Genomic DNA, 21,007 nt, shown 5'->3' with positions numbered 1-21,007 from the left:
AACCTTTACTCTTTAGTAGCCTTTCACGCTGGTCCTCCAATGAGAACTTAATTCTAGTCATACGCCCTGTTTCCTTATGTGGAATCCCTCATCAAACGAAGCAGTTTTAGCAACTCCCTAAAGCCCACTGAGCCGCCCACAAAACGTTACCCCCAAGAATGTGCAAATGACAAATAATTCTACAACAAATTTTCGGTTCTCTATGGAGAATTGGCGCGTTCGCGAGTTCATTGAGAAAGTCGTGTGTTGTCGTCGAGGGGGCTGGCTTGGGACAATCAGGCATGGAAACAATGGAACATCGCGTAACCCCAAGCGATTTTATAATGGCTCGCGAGTCGAGACACACCGACAATGAGTACATGCAAATGGAGTACATAAATACCTATGTACACAACTATTAATGTACATTTATTAAGCAATTATGTGGCATATATTTGGTATATGTGGCCCGTATATGGGTCACGTAAATATCCAGTCTAACTTTGTCGAGTATAAAAGCAAGCGTTTCGGGCTGTTAATAGTTATAGTTTGATTGATTATCCCACAACCAACAAAACTAAGCATTCACCATGAAGTACCTGGTAAGTAATCCTTAGAGCCTCTGCCCTAGGATCCAGTCAGCTAATCCTCCTGTGTTTTTTTCCACCTTTAGTTCGTCTGCGTCAGCCTTGCTCTCTTCGCCTACATCAACGCCAATCCCTCGTACGGTGGCAACCGTGGTGGCTACGGCGGTGGATACGGCAACGATCGTGTGGAGTATGAGCAGATCCTGGTGCCATCTTATGGTCGCAGCCGTGGCGGCTATGGCGGTTATGATCGTCCTCAGATCCTGCGATCGGCTCCCTCTGGTTCCCGTGCCTCGGCTGCTGCCGCCTCCGCCGCTGCTGCCGTCGCTCCTGGCAGCTACAGCCAGTATGCCATTCCCCGTTACGAGATTGACGGAAGCTACAATGGTCCCAGCCATGGACTCGGTGGCTACGGACGTGGCGGCCGCGGCGGCTACTAATTTCCTGAACTCCAACACGAAACGAACACCTCAGACTTTGATCTTTGATCAAGTGGCAGCAACAGCAATGCTCTGAGAAGAGGAAAATAAAAACTTCTTCAACCAAATGGTGAATGTTGAACACGAAAAATATCACAGAGTTTTTTGCATATGCGGGGGCCAGAGAAAACCTACAAGACGATGGCATACTTTTCAGCGCAAGCTGGTTTAGAAATTGGCAGGGTATTAGATAGTTCTATGGAGAAAATATTAGGGTAGATATTCCGTAGCAACTGGAAGTTGGTTGAGAATTTCATTCTTATTTCTTAGATATTTAATCTGCTAACGCATCTTTACGCAACGAAGAGCATCTTTAAAATGCAATTTCATTTGTAACTAACTTTTCTTACGCATAATCAACCCTCCCTTGTGGCACAACTTTCAACAGACACTGTACGGAGGTCCCACTGTCACATTTCTTGACTCCAAGCGCATGTCGTCACGCCTGGGCCATCGTCTGTTTAGCCACCAGCCTAAGCACCCACCCCCCATTTGAGGTCAGCATCCAAACTTCCCAGATACGAAGCTCTAGCTGTGGGATGCAGTGCCATGGTATCAGAAAGGGGGACGGACACACAGCGAAAAACTTGCAGAACAACGGCAAAAGTTCGGGCCGTAGCTGAAGCTCAGCAAAGACGGGTAGAAACCGTGGAGCATCGCGGCTCGGAGCCGTGATAAATTCGCGGCGAGATCACGTTTTGAGTGCCACAATAATACCTTGCTTATATAAAGAACTGTGCTGGCCGTTTCATTTGTTAATTGTGCCAACTGTTCCGAGCAGCAAGCGCCCCCCCAAAAGACACACAAAACATTATATAGCCATGAACACTTTCGCTGTAAGTAAACGTTGACTTCCCGTTCCCGTTTCGCTTTCCGGGAATAAACAATCCAAAACCAGTCCTGTGGCTAACCCATCATCTTTCTTGACAGACTCTTGCGGTTCTCTTCTGCGCTTGCCTCATCGGCAACTGCCATGGAGGCTATGGCGGTGGCGGCCATGGAGGCTACGTGCAACAGGGAAGCTATGGACAGCGCTCCAACGGTGGTGCCGCTTCGGCTGCCAGCTCTGCTGCTGCCGCAGGCAACCAGCGTCCCGTAGAGATCATTGCCGGTGGACCCCGAGGTGGTTATGGCCATGGCCAAGAGATCCTGCGCCCCATTCAGCTCGGTTATGGCGGACACTCGCAGCGTGTGCCCCAGCACGGCAGCTACGGACGTCGCAGTGGCTATGGACCACGCTGGACTGTGCAGCCAGCTGGCGCCACTCTCCTGTACCCAGGCCAGAACAACTACCGCGCCTATGTCTCGCCTCCGGAGTACACCAAGGTGGTGCTGCCCATCCGTCCAGCTGAGCCCGTGGCCAAGCTCTACATTCCCGAGAACCGCTATGGCAGCCAGCAGAACTACGGCAGCTACGCTCCCCAGCAGAGCTACAACGTCGAGGGTCCCAGATACTAGATGGATACTCTCCACCTCCTCAGTCCCCCTTCTCAGTGTGGATTCGCTCCCGTGCAGCGCGAATAAAAAATACAAAAACAAAACATAATTCCCAATAGTTTTATGGTATAGTTTCGGGCGTACGGGAAGTATACCGATATCTGCTTCCGACTTGGGTCGGATCGAACCAGAATTTCGGTCTTTATGCAGCTGCTTGCAGCTGTGGCACTAGAAATTTGATTGCAACTTTTGGGTGGGAATGTCTTTGAGTGGCTTTCAGTCCGAGAACGTGCTGTAAAATTTGTTTACATTTTTTTCCGCACTGCAAAAGAGTTCCATAATCTAACTGGAACAGTCAAACTTTACAAATTTCCACACTTCAGCATTTGTTTCCCAGTTTCTGGAATATTTTACACCCATTTCTTTCCAAGCAAAAGTTTCTTCCAAGAACGATTGAATGTTTGCTGATTTTTGTGAAATATTTTTCTGGCCGGTAAGCAAAGTCTTTTGCTGACTTGTTTACGTTGAAGCTGCTGGCCCAATGCTTGAGCCACCTTCGCTTGACATTCGAGTCGCTTGATGAATCACCCAGAGAATTCTTGGACTTTACCGTGGAAAAAGAACGCATGTTGAAAACTATAAAAATAAATGGGAATTTTATTTGACAAAAGTGTCGCATTCAAACGTTGGGTTCTGTCACTACTGTAGCTGTGTTCGAGCTATGGAAAGCTTTCGTGATAAACCTGAAGCTGAGAGGCCAAACAATAGGAATAGAAATTCCTGAGAATCGGAAGCAGCCTATCTAGAGATGAAAATAAGTCTCTTTCAGCCACTACTAACTATGCATTCCAGGGCAGGTTTATCGGCTGAAATTAGACACCGGGGATTCATTCGTTCGCCCGTTCATTGATCCAGCAGCAGCGGCAGCACAGCCAACCCATAGTGATGCACAATGCGTACAAGTACGGACAGACCAGTGGCAAAGACCCGATACCGCACACACCAAAAGCGAACAGAGCGTGCCAAGCCGGGGGAAGTTGCTATCAATGGGGCGGCCAGCTTCTCTTCCCGGGGTTGTGGTAGTCGTGGTTCTGGCTCCGTCTCTGTCTCTGCCACAATTTGGCGCGCAATTTCGATGAGCATAGAAATTGGAGACGCTGGCTGTGGAGTCTCCGGGCCTTATCAGGCTGGAGGGGGGGTTGGAGATGCTGCCTCTGCGGAGCTGTCGGCCACCCCGAAAGTGCTGCAGTTTCGTCATGACCTGCCCCGCGGCAGTGGGCATCGACTGGGGTTTGGTCACGTCTGGGCAGCACACGAATCGCTGGCAAACTCAAATGGTATTGCTATAAAAGCAATTTGGACACTCGCTGTGGCTAATTAGTGTCCGAAACAGTCGCTTCCTCGCACCATTAAAACATGTCCGCCAACAACATGCGTCTCCTCTGCCTGCTCCTGGCCTGCTACATCTCCGCCATTGTGGCCCACAGGCCCAGCTACCGCTCCTCCGGCTCCGATCGCTACGTGGATGTGGTCCGCGCATCCGAAACGGCCGAAGCCCAGGCCGCTGCCCTAACCAATGCCGCTGGTGCTGCCGCCTCTGCCGCGAAATTGGACGGTGCCGATTGGTATGCCCTCAACCGTTATGGCTGGGAGCAGGGCAGGCCTCTGCTGGCCAAGCCTTATGGTCCCCTGGACAATCTCTATGCCGCTGCCCTGCCACCACGCTCCTTCGTGGCTGAAATCGATCCAGGTGGGTTTCCTCTAAAGAAATTGTTTTCTCTGCTGAATGCTAATGTCACTCTGTTCTCTCGATTGCAGTTTTCAAGAAGAGCCCCTATGGTGGAGCTTATGGCGGTAAGAGCGTGACGCTCAACACTGGCGCCAAGGTGGCTGTCGCAGCACTGAACTGAAGATCATATTCCATGCAAATAGATCGAAAGTGTTAATAAATAGTGATAGCATAAAATGAAAATGTTTTTCTCTTTGACTTTGGCACATATTTGCATGCATTGCATGCAGGGTAGAATTCTGCCCTTTAGTTCTTCATGCTATTTCCAACAGAATCACAGCACTAGACAACTCCAGTAATTTGCTTAATACGAATCGGAGCTTTTAATTTAAAAGTTTATATTTTCATTCACTTGCTTTTGAGATGAACTGCTTGTAGGAACCAAACGTTCAGGTTTCAGCGACGCACTGCTTGGACCAAAGCTTCAGGTTTAGTGGTTGAATTCCTTACAAGAGCATTCCTTCCTTCCTTAGTGGAGAACTGCTTGATAAGTTATAGTGCTAACAGCTGTAAGCAGGGAGCAGGCTGTTAAGGGAGTGCGGTTACAAGCTGCTAAAGGAGTGCAGTAACAGGCTTACTCAACCTCGAGTGTTAACAGCGCTGTTGCTCTGCTATACCTGCTGCTATGTTAGAAGCAAGGCTTCCGGCTTTAGTCCATGAACTGCTTGCAGGATTCTTTCAAGGGAAACGAACCAAACGTTAAGGTTTCAGAGACGCTCCTTCAGGTTTAGCCCTTTAACAGCCTGAAGGATTATTTATGCCCTTTCAAATAATAATTTATTCGATGTTTGACTTCTAATTCTTCTTGCTTTATCTATTCATATATTTCTGTATATTTCTCTGACCAAAGATGGAATCATTCCCAGCCCCATGACGTGGAATGAAGTAATTCCCTTCTTTTTCCCTTTCTGGCTTTAGTAAAATTGATCAGTTGTTGGTAGAGTTTATTATTTGTTATTATTATGAATAAAAATTTCGTTTTATTGCAAGATACAAAGTAAAAAATGTGAAATTTGCTTGGTTTTGTAAAATTGAAAATGGGTTGGTTGCGAGCACACAGAAAATTTACCTACTAAACATAAAGTGAACTAAAAACAAATAGTAGAAGCGGTTGTAACTCGGGTAACGTAACTCGTTGCGCGTTTGCTGCTTGCTAAATGGTTTTCCATTCTCCATCTCTACATTTTCATCGCCATATATCATGATTGATATTGTTTGATATTTATATTTGAAAGCCAACAACAACTCTCTTCTCTGTTTCTCTCTCTCTCTCTCTCTATCGCTAATGCTAGATCTCTCTTTTGCAAAAACTGTGCCAAAGTTTTCGTTGATTTTGGTTTTTTATTTGGTTTTTGGGTTTTCCAGGTTCATTATTTTAATTAAATTACATGAACTTCAAAATAGTATTATTATTATATAGATAGGATGTGTAGTGTTATTGTATTTATAGTGTATAACCTATACGAATGGCCCACGCCGTTGCCGCTTGGGGGATCTTGTTCGCTTTCTTCGGCGAGGGGATGGCAAAAAATTTAAATTATAAAAAAACTTTCTCACGCAAAATTTCTCTGCTCCAATCTCGCACCTGAAATCTCATTGATCTTCCTCTCTGATTGATTGAGTTTTGAGTAAATTAAAAAATGATCTCTCTGCTTTTTGGTGTTAGTGCGGGTGTGGGATCGATGATCTATTCGGTGATCGTTCTTGTTGTCTCCTGGATGTACACCTGGGAGCCGGGCACGGTGGAGGTGGTGACGAATGTGCGGTGCTTGGCGCGGATCAGATTCAAGTTGGACTCGGCACAGTCGGCACGATCCTCGGCGGCCTCCAGTTCGCGCTGGAAACGGCGCACACGGGTGGTGGTCTGCTGGGAGACGCCCTCCTGCTCGGAAAGCTGGCGCCTGTAGATGTTGATCTTGGCAGTGGTCTTGTCGAGGGCATCCTGCAGCAGAATGATGTTCTTCTGGTCCTCCTCGCACTGCACAATAACCTCCTTGACGGTGCGCTCCTTCTTGCGCAGAATCTTGATGGTCTCGGCATGGCGACGCTTCTCCTCTTCCAGCTCCAGCTCCAGATCGCGAATGCGAGCCTCCAGTTTGCTGATGATGCGCTTGCTGCCGGCAACGGCATTCAGCTCAACCTCTTCCAGACGAATGGACAAGTTCTATGGGGATTAAATACAAAAAAAACACATAAGGGATGGACAGTTGGATAATCACAAAGCAAATGCTCACCTTGACTTCGACTTCCAAAGACTTCTTGATGGTCTCAAGCTTGACAATGCGCTCCTGCTCCTCATGCACCTGCTCGACAACGTGCTTCAGCTCAACCTGGATCTTCTGGTAACGCTCGTCGCTGATGCGCAGCTCCTTGGACACCTCCTCGTAGTCGGAAGCAACCACGGTCAGCTCCTGCTCCAGCCTGGACTTGATCGAGACCAGGTTGACATTGGCAGTGCTCAGCTCGTTGATGCGAGTGCTGGCCTCCTCGTACTGCAGCTCCACGGTGCGCTTGGCGCGGTTGGCGCTGTCCAAGTGGGAGCGGGCCTCCTCCAGCTCACCATTGAGACCGGCCAGACGACGCTGGGCGATGCCGTACTGGTCAAGGGTGGCCTGCAGCTGGCGCTGCACATCCTCGTAGTGGGCCTGGAGCTCGGTCAGCTGCAGCGACTGCTTCTTGATCACCTTCTGGAGATCGATGTTGGTCTTGTTGGCCACATCCAGGGACATCTCCAGCTCGGTGATCTGGATCTGCAGCTTCTTCTTGATGCGAATCACCTCGGTCTTCAGACGAGTCTCAGCCTCAACCACGCGGGCACTGAGCTGCTCGATCTCGATCGAGGTCTGCTTGCTATAGGAATTACCCAAAGTGTTAAATGAAACATTCAAAACAGTTTTGGAATCGAAGTCAATCAATTTGGAAAGTTTCTGCTGCCCCCAAAATGCGCTTTACCTCGTGCCTCAATGACGCCTCTTTCGCTTTCTCTCTCCGGTGTTTCGCTTACTCGCTTACATTTGCTTGCTTTATTTTTGGCCCCAATGCTCTGACCCACAAAATGCATTTTCCCCAACACTCAGCATTACAAGCACTCTGAAACCACTCAGGTTCTCTGGCATTGTCAAAATTGTTTCATTGTTTTAGCTTTTTGCTGCTGCATGGGCGATTTTCATTGCAAAGAGTTTGCGATTATTTTTACGCTTGATAAAGACATCGAACTTGTCACAAATACTTTGGGTTTACATGCCAAACTATTTTCTAAGTAGTTCCTTTTTTTTTTGTGGTGCATCATGCGTCTATTTTTAGGCGTTAGGTAGATGCTAAAGACTTTAAGATGTTGCCAACTCAATTTTGAGTAATGTTTGTATTTCTGTTTTACCAATTGAATCATGAGGGTAGAACTAAAGATATGAACTATCTGCATCCCAGGTCAAAAGATGATCGATTTATTCCGCAGTACATAGATATTGTTATACCATAAAGCTGATACTTACTTTCATCTAACTTTATCTGTTATACATTTTATTTTGTGCGCCATAATTTCCCACAGGATTTTGACCCGATTTTCCCACAGGATTTTGGCCAGATTTGCCTCCATTTACAAGACATTTTTATGATCAGTCTCTTATTGTGCGGTATTAGAACTTTTCCTGATAAAAATTGAATTAAAAATCTCTTCCCAAACCCCACATATGCCACTGCCAGTTTTAAGTCTGTGATGCCTACGCCCACACTGCCACTCTCAACTGTCAGAGATCCATCATTTGGATAATCTTTTCATTGCTCTGGCAATGGCTCTCTCCTATGGTCCGTTGTGAACCTCACAGTCTTCTGGTTACTTAATCTTAATCTTCTGTGTGCCCATTGCTGTCGCCTTGCCAAGGTATTTAGTGTCTGTGTGTTTTTGTGAGTATTTTGCATTTAGATTTCAATTTTTCCCCTGCCATTGTCTTCAATGTTTATTTGCCTACGCAAAAATATTTGCTTGCTTTGATTTTATGCTAATTTTCCTTCGCATTTTCTTTTCTATTTTGTTGCTGTCATGCGCCCAACATTTTCGTTGCTTTCAAAATGAAAATAATTTCTCGAATTTTTGAAGGACAGACCACAAACAATAGTTTGTCGGGGCCACAATCTACGCGCATACAAGACGAAACCCTGTCAGACGGCTGTGGAATTTGGCATATGTGGCATACCTGAGGTTGTGGGTGCGAAACATGATCATTGCAAACGGTGAGATGTTAGATCGCATGGGTTTTTCATTGAATTTGTATAGGGGAAAAAATTAAATGGGCTTGGAAATAGGATTTTGTATCATCAGTAGATAAAAACTGTAATCTAATTAAAAATGTAATCTAACCATAGCTTTGAGACCTAAAAAACTACAAATGAAAGTTTATGTTTTGGTGGATTGATCAAAAAAAATCTTTAAAATTATCACTGATTTCCCAAATCCCATATTTTGACTCCTTAGAACTGACTTTGACTCTTAGATCCAAGATCGCTTTCATTTCCTATATATCATAATGAATTTCGTAATAAATAAAACCCTTGGCATTCCTCGGCAATTAGCCATGGGGATATAAATGTTGAGCATAATTTTACAGAAATAATTCACACAATACTCAAAACAACAGACACAATGCGATGCAATGGGTAAGAAAGTACATTATAATGGGGAATCGAGGTGCAAAGAAAACTTGAGAAACGAAAATAATTGTGTGCAGACCAGACAAATAGAGAGATGTGTAGGATGGGTAGGGGGATACGAGCGCTATCTCTGCGATGAGCACAAAAATTAATCTACAATTCAAAAATGTTCGCATTTATTCAAATTGTCTGGGGGCTAGAATTTAATTGAAAACGACAGAATTAATCGTTTCGTGTGTGGCTGTGGGGAATGATGATGGGATAGACTGGGGATTGGAAAGGCAAAGAAAAAACCTATCTTCTGGGCGGAACTATCTAATGATTAGTGCTTCCAGTATATATAGCTATAATCCTTGAGCTTTGGATGTGTGCGAGCGACCTTGCGACAGATCCAACACTTATCCTCTATACCGCACCTGCTATCCGCGTAGAACTCGACGGTCCGCTGATTGAGCGTAGAGAGCTGACGCTTCACATTGTGGAGCGAGGAGGAGACGCGATGGTCGAGCTTGTCGACCAGGCGATCGTCCATCAGCTCGATGTGAAGGGCATGGGCCCGCAGCTGGCCATCGACGGGGGAGCCGGAACGAGCGCGCGAAATGGCGCGACTCGAACGAACCAAAGTTTGGGACATGTAGTCCTCCTCCTCCTTTTTGGCCGTCTTGATGTTTCGCTCCGATTCGGAGAGCAGCGCCTGGGCAATGGCGCTGGCGGACTTGCCGCGTATCGATCGCTTGAAATCGTCCGACATTTGATCAACTTCGTTATCTATCTCGATCTTGCGAATGCGCTGCAATATTTTTAAGGTATCGCGTTTAATCAGATCCTCGAGATCTTCCTGGCGCTGACGACGGCGCTGGCGCGATCTCTCAACAACTGTGTCCGGTTCAATGTGCTTGGCCACACGCGACGCGTCGACAAGCTTCTGCAAACTGAACGGCGTCCGTTTCTTGGACCGAAAACTGAGCAAAATCTCATCGGCACGGGCCGCGCAGGTGCGCGACAGGCGTAAAATCTCATCGGATGTATACTTTCGCACCGTGTTCGAGGCGCGGTACTGCTGCAGTCCCCGCTCGCTCACCCACGGCAAGTGGGGCTGCACCACCTTCAGACCCTTGGCCTTTGCATCCAGATAATCCAGCATTGGCTGGTAGAAGTTCATCGTGTACCCATAGTTATCCTCATAGGTGTTCGTGTGCCTAAGGCGCGAGGGACGCTGTTGCAAAGCGAGCGACATAATTTCAGACGGGGGGGCAGACGGTATAGGGGATATGAGAGAGGGTATGAGAGAGTGTGTGCTTAGAGTACTCTAATTAAAGCTACAAATGTTGCTCGGATGTTGCTCTGTCGCTTTGTGGTCGCCTGTCTTCTTGGTGTCGCTCCCTCTTCGTTTTGGCAGCAGTTTCTGTGTCGCTTTTGCAAATACAATTTTCAAATTTGTCGAAATCTATAAAAAGATTGCATTTCGGGTGTTCAGCTGTTGGCATCGACCAAAGGTATGAGAGCAAAATGACGACAACAACACGTACTATAACATCATCATCATCATCATTATCTTCATGTGTGGCTGGTGCGAGCACCATTCCTTGGCTATGATTGATTCATTTTGGCAGAGCTCTCACAGACAATGTCATAATAGCAACTCAGAAATAATAGCAATATCTGCAGAGGCAATATTATCAGGCTTGAGACTTGTGATAGGCAAAGAAATTTGCATCTTAAATGGCGGAAACAGTTAAGAAAAAGGTACTTAACACTTGCAGTCTAGAACTTTGGAAACACACACAAAATGTGTTCATTCTTTGCAGTTATTTCCACAGAACATCAGTAGATTTTACTAGAGATAAATTGCCACTTAAAATGCACTTCAATATCTCTCTGTCTGAGTGCGCTCAAGCCAAAATTGTTTTATCACAGCCAAGCCACTTGCCGCCACCAATGGGAAACCAATTCACATCTCAACGTACCTGTTGCTGGAGCTCATCCAAACTTTACAACTTCTACTTATACCAAAAATGATCTCACAAACGAGATCTTTCGATTAGCAACCAAAAAACGATTGTGTAATACTCGTGGCAGCAACTGCGCAATTTTCTATTGGATTGGGGAGATAAATTTCATAGATAATACAATTTCTGCTATTATCTGAGCTGAGAGAATTAAACCCACTTCTTAGTACTGAGCCTGTGTGTGTGTTGTGGCAGGATCGAATCGTGCCTTGCTCCGCGCTTTGCCTAGAAAACTAATGCCGTTGCTTTGTGCGCGACTATAGAACTCGAACTGATCGCTAAATGGGTCAATTTGATATCAAATCTGTTGTTGGCTATTGGCAGCGATTGCAAAACAATCGATTGATTTCCCCCGCCTTGGGGGACTGTGTGGGCTTCCGCTTTGGCAGGGGAAACTGCGAACAAGTGATTGACCTTCGACAGTTGTCACTGTCGCTTTGAGACAGGAAGCCAGAGGCGTGCGCATTTTGGGGGGCTGGGCACTTTCCAAGTGGATAGAATACAAGATTGATAAGAGGATAAGTCACTTACCGAATGGCCTCAACCTCCTCATCCTTCTCAGCCAGACGACGCTCGGCGTCGTGACGGTACTGGTTGAAGTCGGCGGCCAAACGCTGACCACGCTGCTCCTCAGCCTTGCGGCCCTATATAAGTATAGAGAAAAAACAGTTTAGTGTCTGCCTTGTTATGTTTTTGGTAGGTCCACTTACAGCCTCGGCTTCCTTGTAGGCAGCGGTCAGCTCATCGCGCTCGTTCTCCAGACGACGCAGCTCCAGCTCCAGCTCGTGGAGGCGACGGTTCAGTTCGTTGATGGCGCCCTTGGCGTCATGCAGATCATCTTTAAGAATACAAAAACAGATTAATAAGCAATCGAGTGGTAAGGAGGATAATTTTGATAAGTACTTACCGCCCAACTTCTTGTTCTCGCGGACCAACTGGTTGTTGTTGTCCTTGACCTTGTCCAGCTCGTGCACGGTGCGAACCAGATCGATCTGCTTGTTCTTCAGATCGCGCTGGCTGGTCTCGAACAGAACGATGGTCTCATCGAGGCGGCTCTTCAGCTCAACGTTGTGCTTCTCCAGGGTGTTGACGGCCTTGGTGAGCTCCCGGCAGCTGTTGTTGGACTTCTCCAGATCGATGATGAGAACCTCCACTTCGCTGGCCAGACGGGTCTTGGTCTTCTCCAAGTTGTTGACCTTGACGATGAGGGACTCGATGTGCTCCTCCAGCTCGGTGATGCGCACCTGGTACTTGCGACGAATCTCTTCGACCTCCTCAGCGCGGGCTGCCACTTCGGCATTCCACTTGTTTTGCCACGAAGTGGCATCAGCATTGGCCTTGACCAACTGACGTTCCAAGTCAATGCGCGCCTCTGACTCTTCCTCGAGTTGACTGCGAATCGAGTCCAATTCGATCTCAACCTGATGCAGAGAAGATTCGAGCATGGAGCGACGACGGTCCTCGTCTTCCAAGCGACGGCGAGCATCCTCCAGCTGGGAGATGACCTGGCTCTTGGAAAACGAGACAGTGTCGAGCTGCACTTTGAGATCTTGGACGTCCTTGATCAGCTCAATGTTCTCCTGCGAGAGGCGAGATTTGTGCGATGTGATATCGATCACGGTGCGGTTCAGCTCCTCGATCTTCACATTCAGCTCCGTAATGGAGATCTCCAGCTTGGAGATGTGCTTCTCCGACACAATCTTCTCCTTGTTGTAGACCTCGATTTGCGAGAGCAGCTCGTAGACTTCGGCCTGGAATTTGGACTTGTCCTTCTCGGCTCTGCAAGCAAACAGATCTCCAGTTTAATGATTGTTCTTTGGCTCGAAGCTGCATGGATACTTAGGATTTGGCCAAGCTGTGATATAGCGCGGCGCAGGCGAAGGCGAAGGCTTGATTTGACTTGGCTTGGATGGAGAAAGCGCAGCATACGGCAAGCTTTCCCATATCGTTATCGTTTGTTCTCTCGGATCAGATGCAGCTTTCATTTCTCTCTGTCCGAAAGTCCAACCAAAACGGAACGATATGCGAAAGCTTCAACCAGGCTAAAGGTTAAGATCATGTTTGTTTCTGTCTGTGCGTCTGTTTATTTGTCCTTATGCCCTGAAATCATTACACATGTATTTTTCGTAGTACTTTGTATAAGTCAAATACATTTTCCCCACTTTTCCCCACTTGCCATTGGGTGCCGCAGGCCATTGTAGCATATGCCTCACACCCACTGAAAAGCTGAAAAGCCACAAAACGTATCGAATTTCCATAATACTCAATTGGACGGAAAGAGACAACAACAAGAAACAATCAACACACATTTGCTCCCCTCTATATTGTAGTATGATTCAATCAAAGACATATTTGGGTTGGGGCGTTGGTGCAAACGAGACAGAGAGAGAGAGAGAGCGAGAACGAGAACGAGAGCAACCAACCTCTCTGCTCTGCTAAAGAATTTAGATGAAAATTTCAAAATTTCTATAAATAAATTCCTTAACAAAAAACAAAAAAAAAACAGAAGAAATACAAATATTATCCCCAGCAGAAGCAGCCCCACTGTGGCGTGTTGGTGTCTTGGTGTGGGCAACATATGGTTGCAAAAGTTTTCAACAACAACAAAAATAAAGAAGCTTTCAACAACAAAAGCTTTGCCGTGCGCAAACTCGTGGCGCACCTTTACGGATCGATCTCTGCAGCAAGTTGCAGGCCGGCTAATGGATTATCATTGGGTACTCAGTAGGTAAACCTTAGGGGTTCCAAGTCCAAACTGATTTTTTACGATCGAGCAAAGGCGAGCATCCAAAACCCATGATCAGAACTACAATGTGCCCGGTGGTATCTACCTTTTGCTAGCCTTGAATTGCAAAATGATTTCGAAATGGTCGAGGCAATATTTATTTTTGGAAATCGCTTCGATTTGGAAATATGAGAGCGGACCGAAAGTTTCTCGAATCTCTGTCTATATAGTATATGTATGTATGGATGTATGGATCCGATCCACATGTACATATTTATGTATGAATTTGTGTCAATAGAACTTGCAAGCGATGCAACTCTTCTTTGCTATTTGTTTGCTTTATTTTATGTTGGCTATGTGGCCCCTCCGTCCCACCCATTTCGCGTGTCATGGCATTTTGATGAATTGTTTATGATCTGGGGCTCGCTCTTCGTGGGGTGGAGGTTTCTTTTTGGGTCAGCAGGGCAGCGGGGCAGCGGGGCAGCGCAAGGTTAGTGCAAAGCCCGTGTATTGTTGTGTTACTGCACGAGATCGGGAGAGACATTGAAATGTCCGAGAAATGCCAGCTGACGCCACTTGATCAACATCATTCATATGAAAACAACAACAATAAATATGGAAATGGCCAAGATGATCATGATGATGGTAGCTTGGGGCTGGGGTTGGGGTTGGGGTTGGGGTTGGGGTTGGGGGATGTTTATGTTTTTCTTTTGTTTTTGGTTTCATTTTCTAGGTCATGTTTAGGATCTGTGAATGATTTACGAGTGAGTATTAGATGTGATATTGCCCACCTAGCCTTGTTTTTCGTTAGGATTTCAACCTGTTCCTGGAAATCCGTAATAATTTCGTTGTGCTTTTTCTTCAAGAGAATGGTGGTCTCCTCGGATTCAAGATGAACATCCTCAAGCAGCTTACGGAGCTTCAGAAGCTCAGCATCACGCTTGCGGTTGGCTTCAAACTGCACGAAACAAAGAAAAATCAGTCTCATGGGTAGATGGTATATTTATTATGAGAAACTTACTTGATGTTCAGCACCACCTTCGGCCTCCTCGAGACGCTCGGACATCTGTATGACCTGCACGCTGAGATCGGCTTTCTCGCGCTCGATCTGATTAACATACGAAAAAAGAGAGAGACATTTTTGCATTAGACATTTGACATGGACATAGATATATCATAGCTTAGAAAATGTCCTATTTATAGATAGATATTCGCTCTATGCTCTATGGCAATTTCCAACGGGCCATAATAAAAATTATAAATCACATTAATCAGTCAAAAATAATTATGCACATGCAACACCTAAAATAACAATGGCAACGTGCCAAGAAGTCTTCATATCATACCCATAGAGGTAGGTGTATGCATCTCCGATGCGCTTCTACATACATTTATATCTATTGTGGGTGTAGGAGGAGCAGGAGGAGATGCCTTTTGGTGTGCCTATATATACATATCTATATTGCATTTCCAAAAAGGCATTCGAAGAGTTTTTCGGTTGAACAGAAACATTTTTCTATCTCTCAGCCTGCCTCTCTGCTATAGCTATCGAAATATTTGCATTTCGCCTTTTGGTCGACCTCATTTGGGAATTTTCTTGCGAATCGTAATTAAATGGTATTTTATGAGGAGGCCTTTTGGTATTTGGAGCTGTCAGTTGGCAGACATGGAAGCTAGGAATTGATTAGGCAGAGTCTGTGTATATATGGCAGATTTTCGCTACATTTTTCTACAAAATTAGGATATTCGAACACCCCCCGAAGCGGGATTTAATCTCTCTCTCTCTCTCTCTTGCTGAAACAATCTGTTTATGATAAGACCTATACACAACATAGTTTCTGATAGATAGGCCACGTAAGTACGAGAGCCGTAATTCCATTTGCGCCATATGTATCTTGTATATACATGTTTTTGGCTTTGCCTATGCCTTTGACGACCATGTGCATATGTATCTGTATATCTACAGATACGAATCATGAGTCTTCGAACAAATATATGCGAGGCGGTGTGAAAACTTTTAATGTGCAAGAAAATTATTTAATTTTCCCACAAGCACAGCAAACAGATACAGATACAGATACAGATGCAGATACAGCTACACAGATAGCCACAGATCTTTCAGATACGAGCGCGAAAATTCCTCTCTATGATTCGGACGATGATGATGATGATGGCTTTTCGACCACTTTATTTTCCTTTCTTTCTTTCTTTCATTTTGTTCTCTACGATCTACAAGTTTTCGGCTGTTCATATTTTTGCTGTTTCTTTTGCTTTTCTTCTCAGGTCTTCAAGTTAATCATTTGCTTCTCTGTATTGAATGTCGTGCGCTAATTTTAGCCATTTTGTTCCATATTATGAGTGCGAGTGAGTGTGTGCGCGTGTTTGAGAGTGTTTCTACAGATACTCGATATATGGATGAGATGCGGGTGTGAAGATGCCCCTGTATGCGCGCCGCTCTCTAATCCATAAAGCAAAAGTAATTAAAGTAACAAAAAATATGAAGCGAATTCCTTTCCAACCCATGCGCCAGCGTGGCAGCAACAGCAGCAGAAGCTCCCCAGACCAGGCCGCATTTTCTAAATTTGTAATGGCAAACAGGAACAGAACCCGAACACTGAACAACTTAAAAGAGTCTGGGTGCCAGGCTAGGCCGGTCGGAATGAAGTGCACTTTTCCGCATGCGAATTTCCCACTTTTCTATCGGCTTCTTCACTTCTGCCACTTTGTGTTTGCAAAGATAAATGCAAATACAGATTCAAATGCAAAATCATTTATCACTGCTCCGCCCCGAAAGCTATTGAAGTTCAATGCACATCATTATCATTTACTTTCTCGCTCAGAAAGAACTCACTCTCCTCTCCTATGGGGTTGCTGGGGTATTCTTAGATTCCTCTCTAAATGCAACAATTTGTTGCTTTGCTGCATTTGTTTGCTGCGTTTTCTATCCGCTTTTTCTAGCATCTTTTACTTTTTATCTTTTTTTCGATTTGTCTATTTTGATTTTATTTTTGTTTTGGCTTTTTCCACATATTTTTGCTGTTTTTAGGGTGACATTTGCGAGTAGCGACCAAAAGGGACAAAAATTGTCTTGGCCTGGCGCTTTCATTTCGCTTGCGATTCGGAGAATGTTTTTTGCAAACCCATTAAGCAGGTGGACATTTTTTGTGGCCTGTGAAAAGTCGCCTTCAATCAGGTTTATCTCCAGTATAAGCCAAGTTCAGGGGATCTGCCGTATTTCTCAGTTTTAATATATTAAAAGTTTTATTTAGTTTCGTATCTATCTATAGCAGAAAGGTTTTCATATATATCTCTATTTCAAACAGAAGTTTATTGAATAAAGTAACTTTCGTATATAACTATTTTACAGGTATACAGAGGATTCAGGTTTATCCTTTATCTTTATTCAATACCAAATAATATTTCCAGAACTAAATATGAATAATGATAACCGATAGCATTATTCCCAAAACAATCCACGACTAAAAAGCTCCTCTCCATAAAAACCAGCAAGAAAATGCCTTAAAAAAAAACCATAAATTATACAAAATATTTTCCAGAACAAACGATGACTAAAAACTTCTCCCATACAACAGATAAAACACCAAAAATAGTTCTAATATATGTATGCATGTATTAAGGTATAGAAAAACCATGCTCAGTGGCATTACTCACCCTTTGACGCAACTCACGTTCAACTTCAAGATCATCTTGGAGCAAACGGATCTTGTCCTGCAAGAAAATTATGAATAAATATTCAGATCAGTGATCTTTAATTTCAATTATCGGTTTTCAAAACTATTTTTCGTTCTTGTTTTTTTTTTTAGCACTTAAACACACAGGCTGATGAATATAAATCACACATTTTTCTTCGATGTGTTTTCGATATATCTCTCGGTGGTCTCGGTCATTACATAATTTTTAGCAATGCATATACATACATATGTATGTATTTATGTACGGGTACATATGGGATACATATAGACATCTAGAATTTTTGCTTTCTACACGGATTTCTATATTTCCACACACAAAAACGCGGCGAGAATTTAACACACACATAGAGCCAGAGATATATGTGCAGATATATACATAGACATTCATATATGTACAGCTGTCTGTGGTATATAATACTGCTGTGTATTTGATATAGAGTGTAGATGAATTTTTTTCGGGTTTTCTTAGTTTGTTTTTCGTTTTGCTTGATTATTTTCTTCGAGAGAGAAAGAGTGAGAAAGAGAGAGAAAAGTTCTCTTGGGTTTTTATTTGAACAAGATTTGGCGCACACGCATTTCGGTTATTCTTTCGTTTTTTAAGTCGTCGAGATTCGTTTGATTTTCGTGGGGTTAGAGATGATGGCCTGAGCCGGACTGTCCGCTGATGGTAGTCTCTTACCTCCAAGCGGGAGAGCGAGCTCAAGTCCTGGATGTATTCGATGTTGACATCGGCACCACCGGGTCCGGTCGATGTGGCCCGGTAGGAGTATTTCGAAGTGCGTACAGCCTGCGATGACGACATTCTGCTATGTCAGATTTTCCTGGTATCCTGGGGTCCTCTAAATTAATTCAATCGTTACGCGTTTGTTCGCGATTTTCAAAATATAAATATATAAATAAAACTTTTGTATTTTCCCAAGCGAAAATCTCTACAGCACCGCACGCAGTTTTGTAGTTGTCACCGAGTCACCGAAAAAATTCGTAATAAACGTCGGAGTAAGGCTGGTGATCTACTGAACAAGAGATCCCGTTGTCGTTCGAATAAAGAGTATTTCGTTGATTTGGTCTCTGGTCCGCAAGTCTTTTCGTCTATATCCACGATGTTCGGATGCTTTCACCATTCGGCTGCTGTCGGCTTTCCTGAGTGTGCTTTCTGAGATAGAATTCGGCTGCCTGCCTGCCTGCCTGCCTGCCTGCCTGCCTGCCTGCCTGCCCGCCCCTCTCTCATTTGACTCCCATCCAATGTTTTTTTTTTTGAGTGAGTTTTCATGCGGCGTGTTGCTGTGTTAATTGCTCGCTTGTGTGGAAAATTCTTTGATTTTTCTTTCGGCTCTTCGGCTGCTTGTGTGAACGCATTTTCACGCTAGCTTTCAGCCGAGAGTTTTACCCCCCAACCGAAAATAAACTCAAAGCATATGTTTTTCTTTTCTTTTGCTTACCTGTAATTAGCCTATGTCATTTCTGTGTCTGCCCCTTGCCAGGCGTTTCATTTTGTGTATCTAGCGTCTGGCCAAAATGTATCTACACATAAATGTTCTCTTCCATCGCATTCGCACGCACGTATACAATATACATAAAGTCATGTTGAAATTTTTGGCAGCGCCTGCGGATCATAAAGTTCATAATTTATATTAATTTTCTTGCTTTATTTCTTACTGTTTAGTTTTGATTTTTTAATGTATTTTCTGTATGTATGGGTTTGGGGTTGGGCAATGCCATTATTCCAGCACGTAATCCCTTGATAAGACGGCTGGGCTGTAGGCTAATCTCTGACTTACTTCACGCACAAAGTTCCTTCAAAATTGATGCAATTTTGCCTTTGAGGAACTTTTACAGAAAAATGTGTTCGAGAAGCCTCTTTAATATTGATAGTCTAAAAAAAACTGAGCTGTTAAACACTTTAATTTACGCTTTGGGAAAATTAATAGATAGATTTTAATAAACATTAATTAATGATAGAACAAGAATAGTTGCGTTGATTGAAAATCTGTACCCGAATCTTAGAGATTCCCACTTCAAACAAGTACACCCGCAACCATATCTATCCATCTATCTATCTACTATTATATATCCTTCTATTACATATCTATACCACATCATAGAGCCCAAATTGTATTACAACATCTTATCAAAACCAAATGACATAGAAATCGTAAAAGTTTTCATAATTTTTATGAAATGTGTTCAAAAGTCATTTTTCGCTAACAGCCAATTTGAATTAAAATTACATACATGCAATGTTGGCTATAAATACTTGACTTTTGGCATCGAAACGTGTTATTCTGTGGGCTACACACAACAACAACAAAAAAGAAGCCTAGAGAGCTGCAAAGTGCAGAAAAAACAGAGAAAAGTATTCAAAATCTTGAGTGAATCCTTGGCAATGCCGACAACATTGTCTGCTCCACCACAGACAATGCTCTGTCATCCTAACAATTGTTATATCAATGGTCACATACATAATTTTGGCACCAGGTAAGATTTTCCAACTGCATATACACAAAGAAACCCAAATTGTAAGAGCGATTGAGATCTGCATGGTTTATTAAACAATTTTTGTTACATTTTTGAGCGAGTTTAGTGTGAGTTTTTTTTCCTTTTAGCTCAATTTTTCAAAGGAACCAAAGCTTTTTCTTTCTGAGTGAAAAATATAGCAGCAGTTCGGTTTTGGATCGGTATGGTTCGTGTCGTGAACGATCTGCTCCACCTGTGCTCCACACACAAACACACACAGGCATAGCTATACTTAAAAATGATTTTTCGCTTATTTTTAGCAACTGAATTTTACGTTATTTCAGTGGGGTTTTTCTCTCTTTGCTCATAATCATGTTCATTTTCCACACACATTTCACCTGAGGCTGGGCACACACTTGAGTACATAGATATGTACATATGTACAATATATATTCGAGGATGGGCCAACATTGCTTATATATAAGGTGGCTGTCCTGTCCGGCCAGTTTGTGCTTGGTATCTTCTAGATACACGACCGATACTTAGCGCTGCCTGGCCATAACTTTATTTATTTGATGCCCACACACAAACACGCACAAAAGTATCTGTGTATGCCAGGCAGAGAGCATCTCAGCACAGAATAACATTCTGTGTGTTTGGCACATTTTGGAATGTGTAATTATTTAAAAATAACGTGGCGAATATGTAGCAAGCCATTCGGCGATAAATAAGTCCGCCAGAAATAGCCACAAGCCAGACAACGACACCTTTTGTCAAAAAATGCCAAATTCGATTTGGATTCGGACTGAAATTTGCACAAAACAGAAATCAATTGAATTGGAGTTGGATTATATCAGGGATCGGAATAAGTAACTGCTTGAACTGATATCAGATTGTGGACCTACATTTCCCTTAAGGAAGTCACTCTCTCTACCTCTACCGCTCTTGTCTTTCCAATTCGATGCTGTTGCGGCCAATGCAAATGCATTCGAGCTTATAATTCCCAGCTGGTTAACGGCCCATTGCCCATCATTTTACAGATGCACTGAGGTCAGTGATGGTGTATGGGACAGGGACAGGAATACGCGCATATTCCCACCTCTTGAGGCCTGGTGGCAAGACAGAAATCACTCAGCGTTCGCTTCTTTCATGTTTCGTGTGTGCCAGCGCACAAAATTAGGTCAAAAT

At 44.1% G+C, this 21,007-nt stretch overlaps 4 protein-coding genes across 5 annotated transcripts; 3 read left to right on the top strand and 1 right to left on the bottom strand.

Annotated features, from left to right (window-relative positions):
- The first annotated feature begins 445 nt into the window (after positions 1-445).
- Positions 446-1,113, top strand: LOC117580053 (chorion protein S15). The gene is made up of 2 exons (XM_034266290.1): positions 446-581; positions 653-1,113. Exons 1-2 carry the CDS (start codon positions 570-572, stop codon positions 1,004-1,006), a joined length of 366 nt encoding a protein of 121 aa, XP_034122181.1. The 5' UTR covers positions 446-569; the 3' UTR covers positions 1,007-1,113.
- Positions 1,114-1,741: 628 nt separating this feature from the next.
- Positions 1,742-2,591, top strand: LOC117580052 (chorion protein S19). The gene is made up of 2 exons (XM_034266289.1): positions 1,742-1,881; positions 1,976-2,591. The coding sequence occupies exons 1-2, from the start codon at positions 1,867-1,869 to the stop codon at positions 2,501-2,503; spliced, it is 543 nt and encodes a 180-aa protein (XP_034122180.1). The 5' UTR covers positions 1,742-1,866; the 3' UTR covers positions 2,504-2,591.
- Positions 2,592-3,847: 1,256 nt separating this feature from the next.
- On the top strand, positions 3,848-4,448 carry LOC117579381 (chorion protein S16). The gene is made up of 2 exons (XM_034265253.1): positions 3,848-4,232; positions 4,301-4,448. The coding sequence occupies exons 1-2, from the start codon at positions 3,899-3,901 to the stop codon at positions 4,390-4,392; spliced, it is 426 nt and encodes a 141-aa protein (XP_034121144.1). The 5' UTR covers positions 3,848-3,898; the 3' UTR covers positions 4,393-4,448.
- Positions 4,449-5,288: 840 nt separating this feature from the next.
- LOC117579869 (paramyosin, long form) lies at positions 5,289-18,423 on the bottom strand. Of its 2 annotated transcripts, XM_034265989.1 has the most exons (9): positions 18,045-18,423; positions 17,325-17,381; positions 14,674-14,760; positions 14,444-14,610; positions 11,835-12,706; positions 11,638-11,765; positions 11,459-11,571; positions 6,506-7,121; positions 5,289-6,435 (listed from the first exon to the last, which is right to left on the bottom strand). In XM_034265989.1, exons 1-9 carry the CDS (start codon positions 18,165-18,167, stop codon positions 5,959-5,961), a joined length of 2,640 nt encoding a protein of 879 aa, XP_034121880.1. In that variant the 5' UTR covers positions 18,168-18,423; the 3' UTR covers positions 5,289-5,958. The 2 variants fall into 2 exon arrangements, with proteins under 2 accessions (XP_034121880.1, XP_034121881.1); XM_034265990.1 differs by lacking the exons at positions 11,459-11,571; positions 11,638-11,765; positions 11,835-12,706; ... (2 more) ...; positions 17,325-17,381; positions 18,045-18,423 and adding exons at positions 9,335-10,365; positions 10,886-11,012; positions 11,088-11,196.
- Positions 18,424-21,007: the final 2,584 nt, after the last annotated feature.

This window comes from Drosophila guanche, unplaced genomic scaffold, assembly GCF_900245975.1.
Source record: "Drosophila guanche unplaced genomic scaffold, DGUA_6, whole genome shotgun sequence".
NCBI classification, from domain to species: domain Eukaryota; kingdom Metazoa; phylum Arthropoda; class Insecta; order Diptera; family Drosophilidae; genus Drosophila; species Drosophila guanche.
This window is presented reverse-complemented; position numbering and strand designations above follow the sequence as displayed.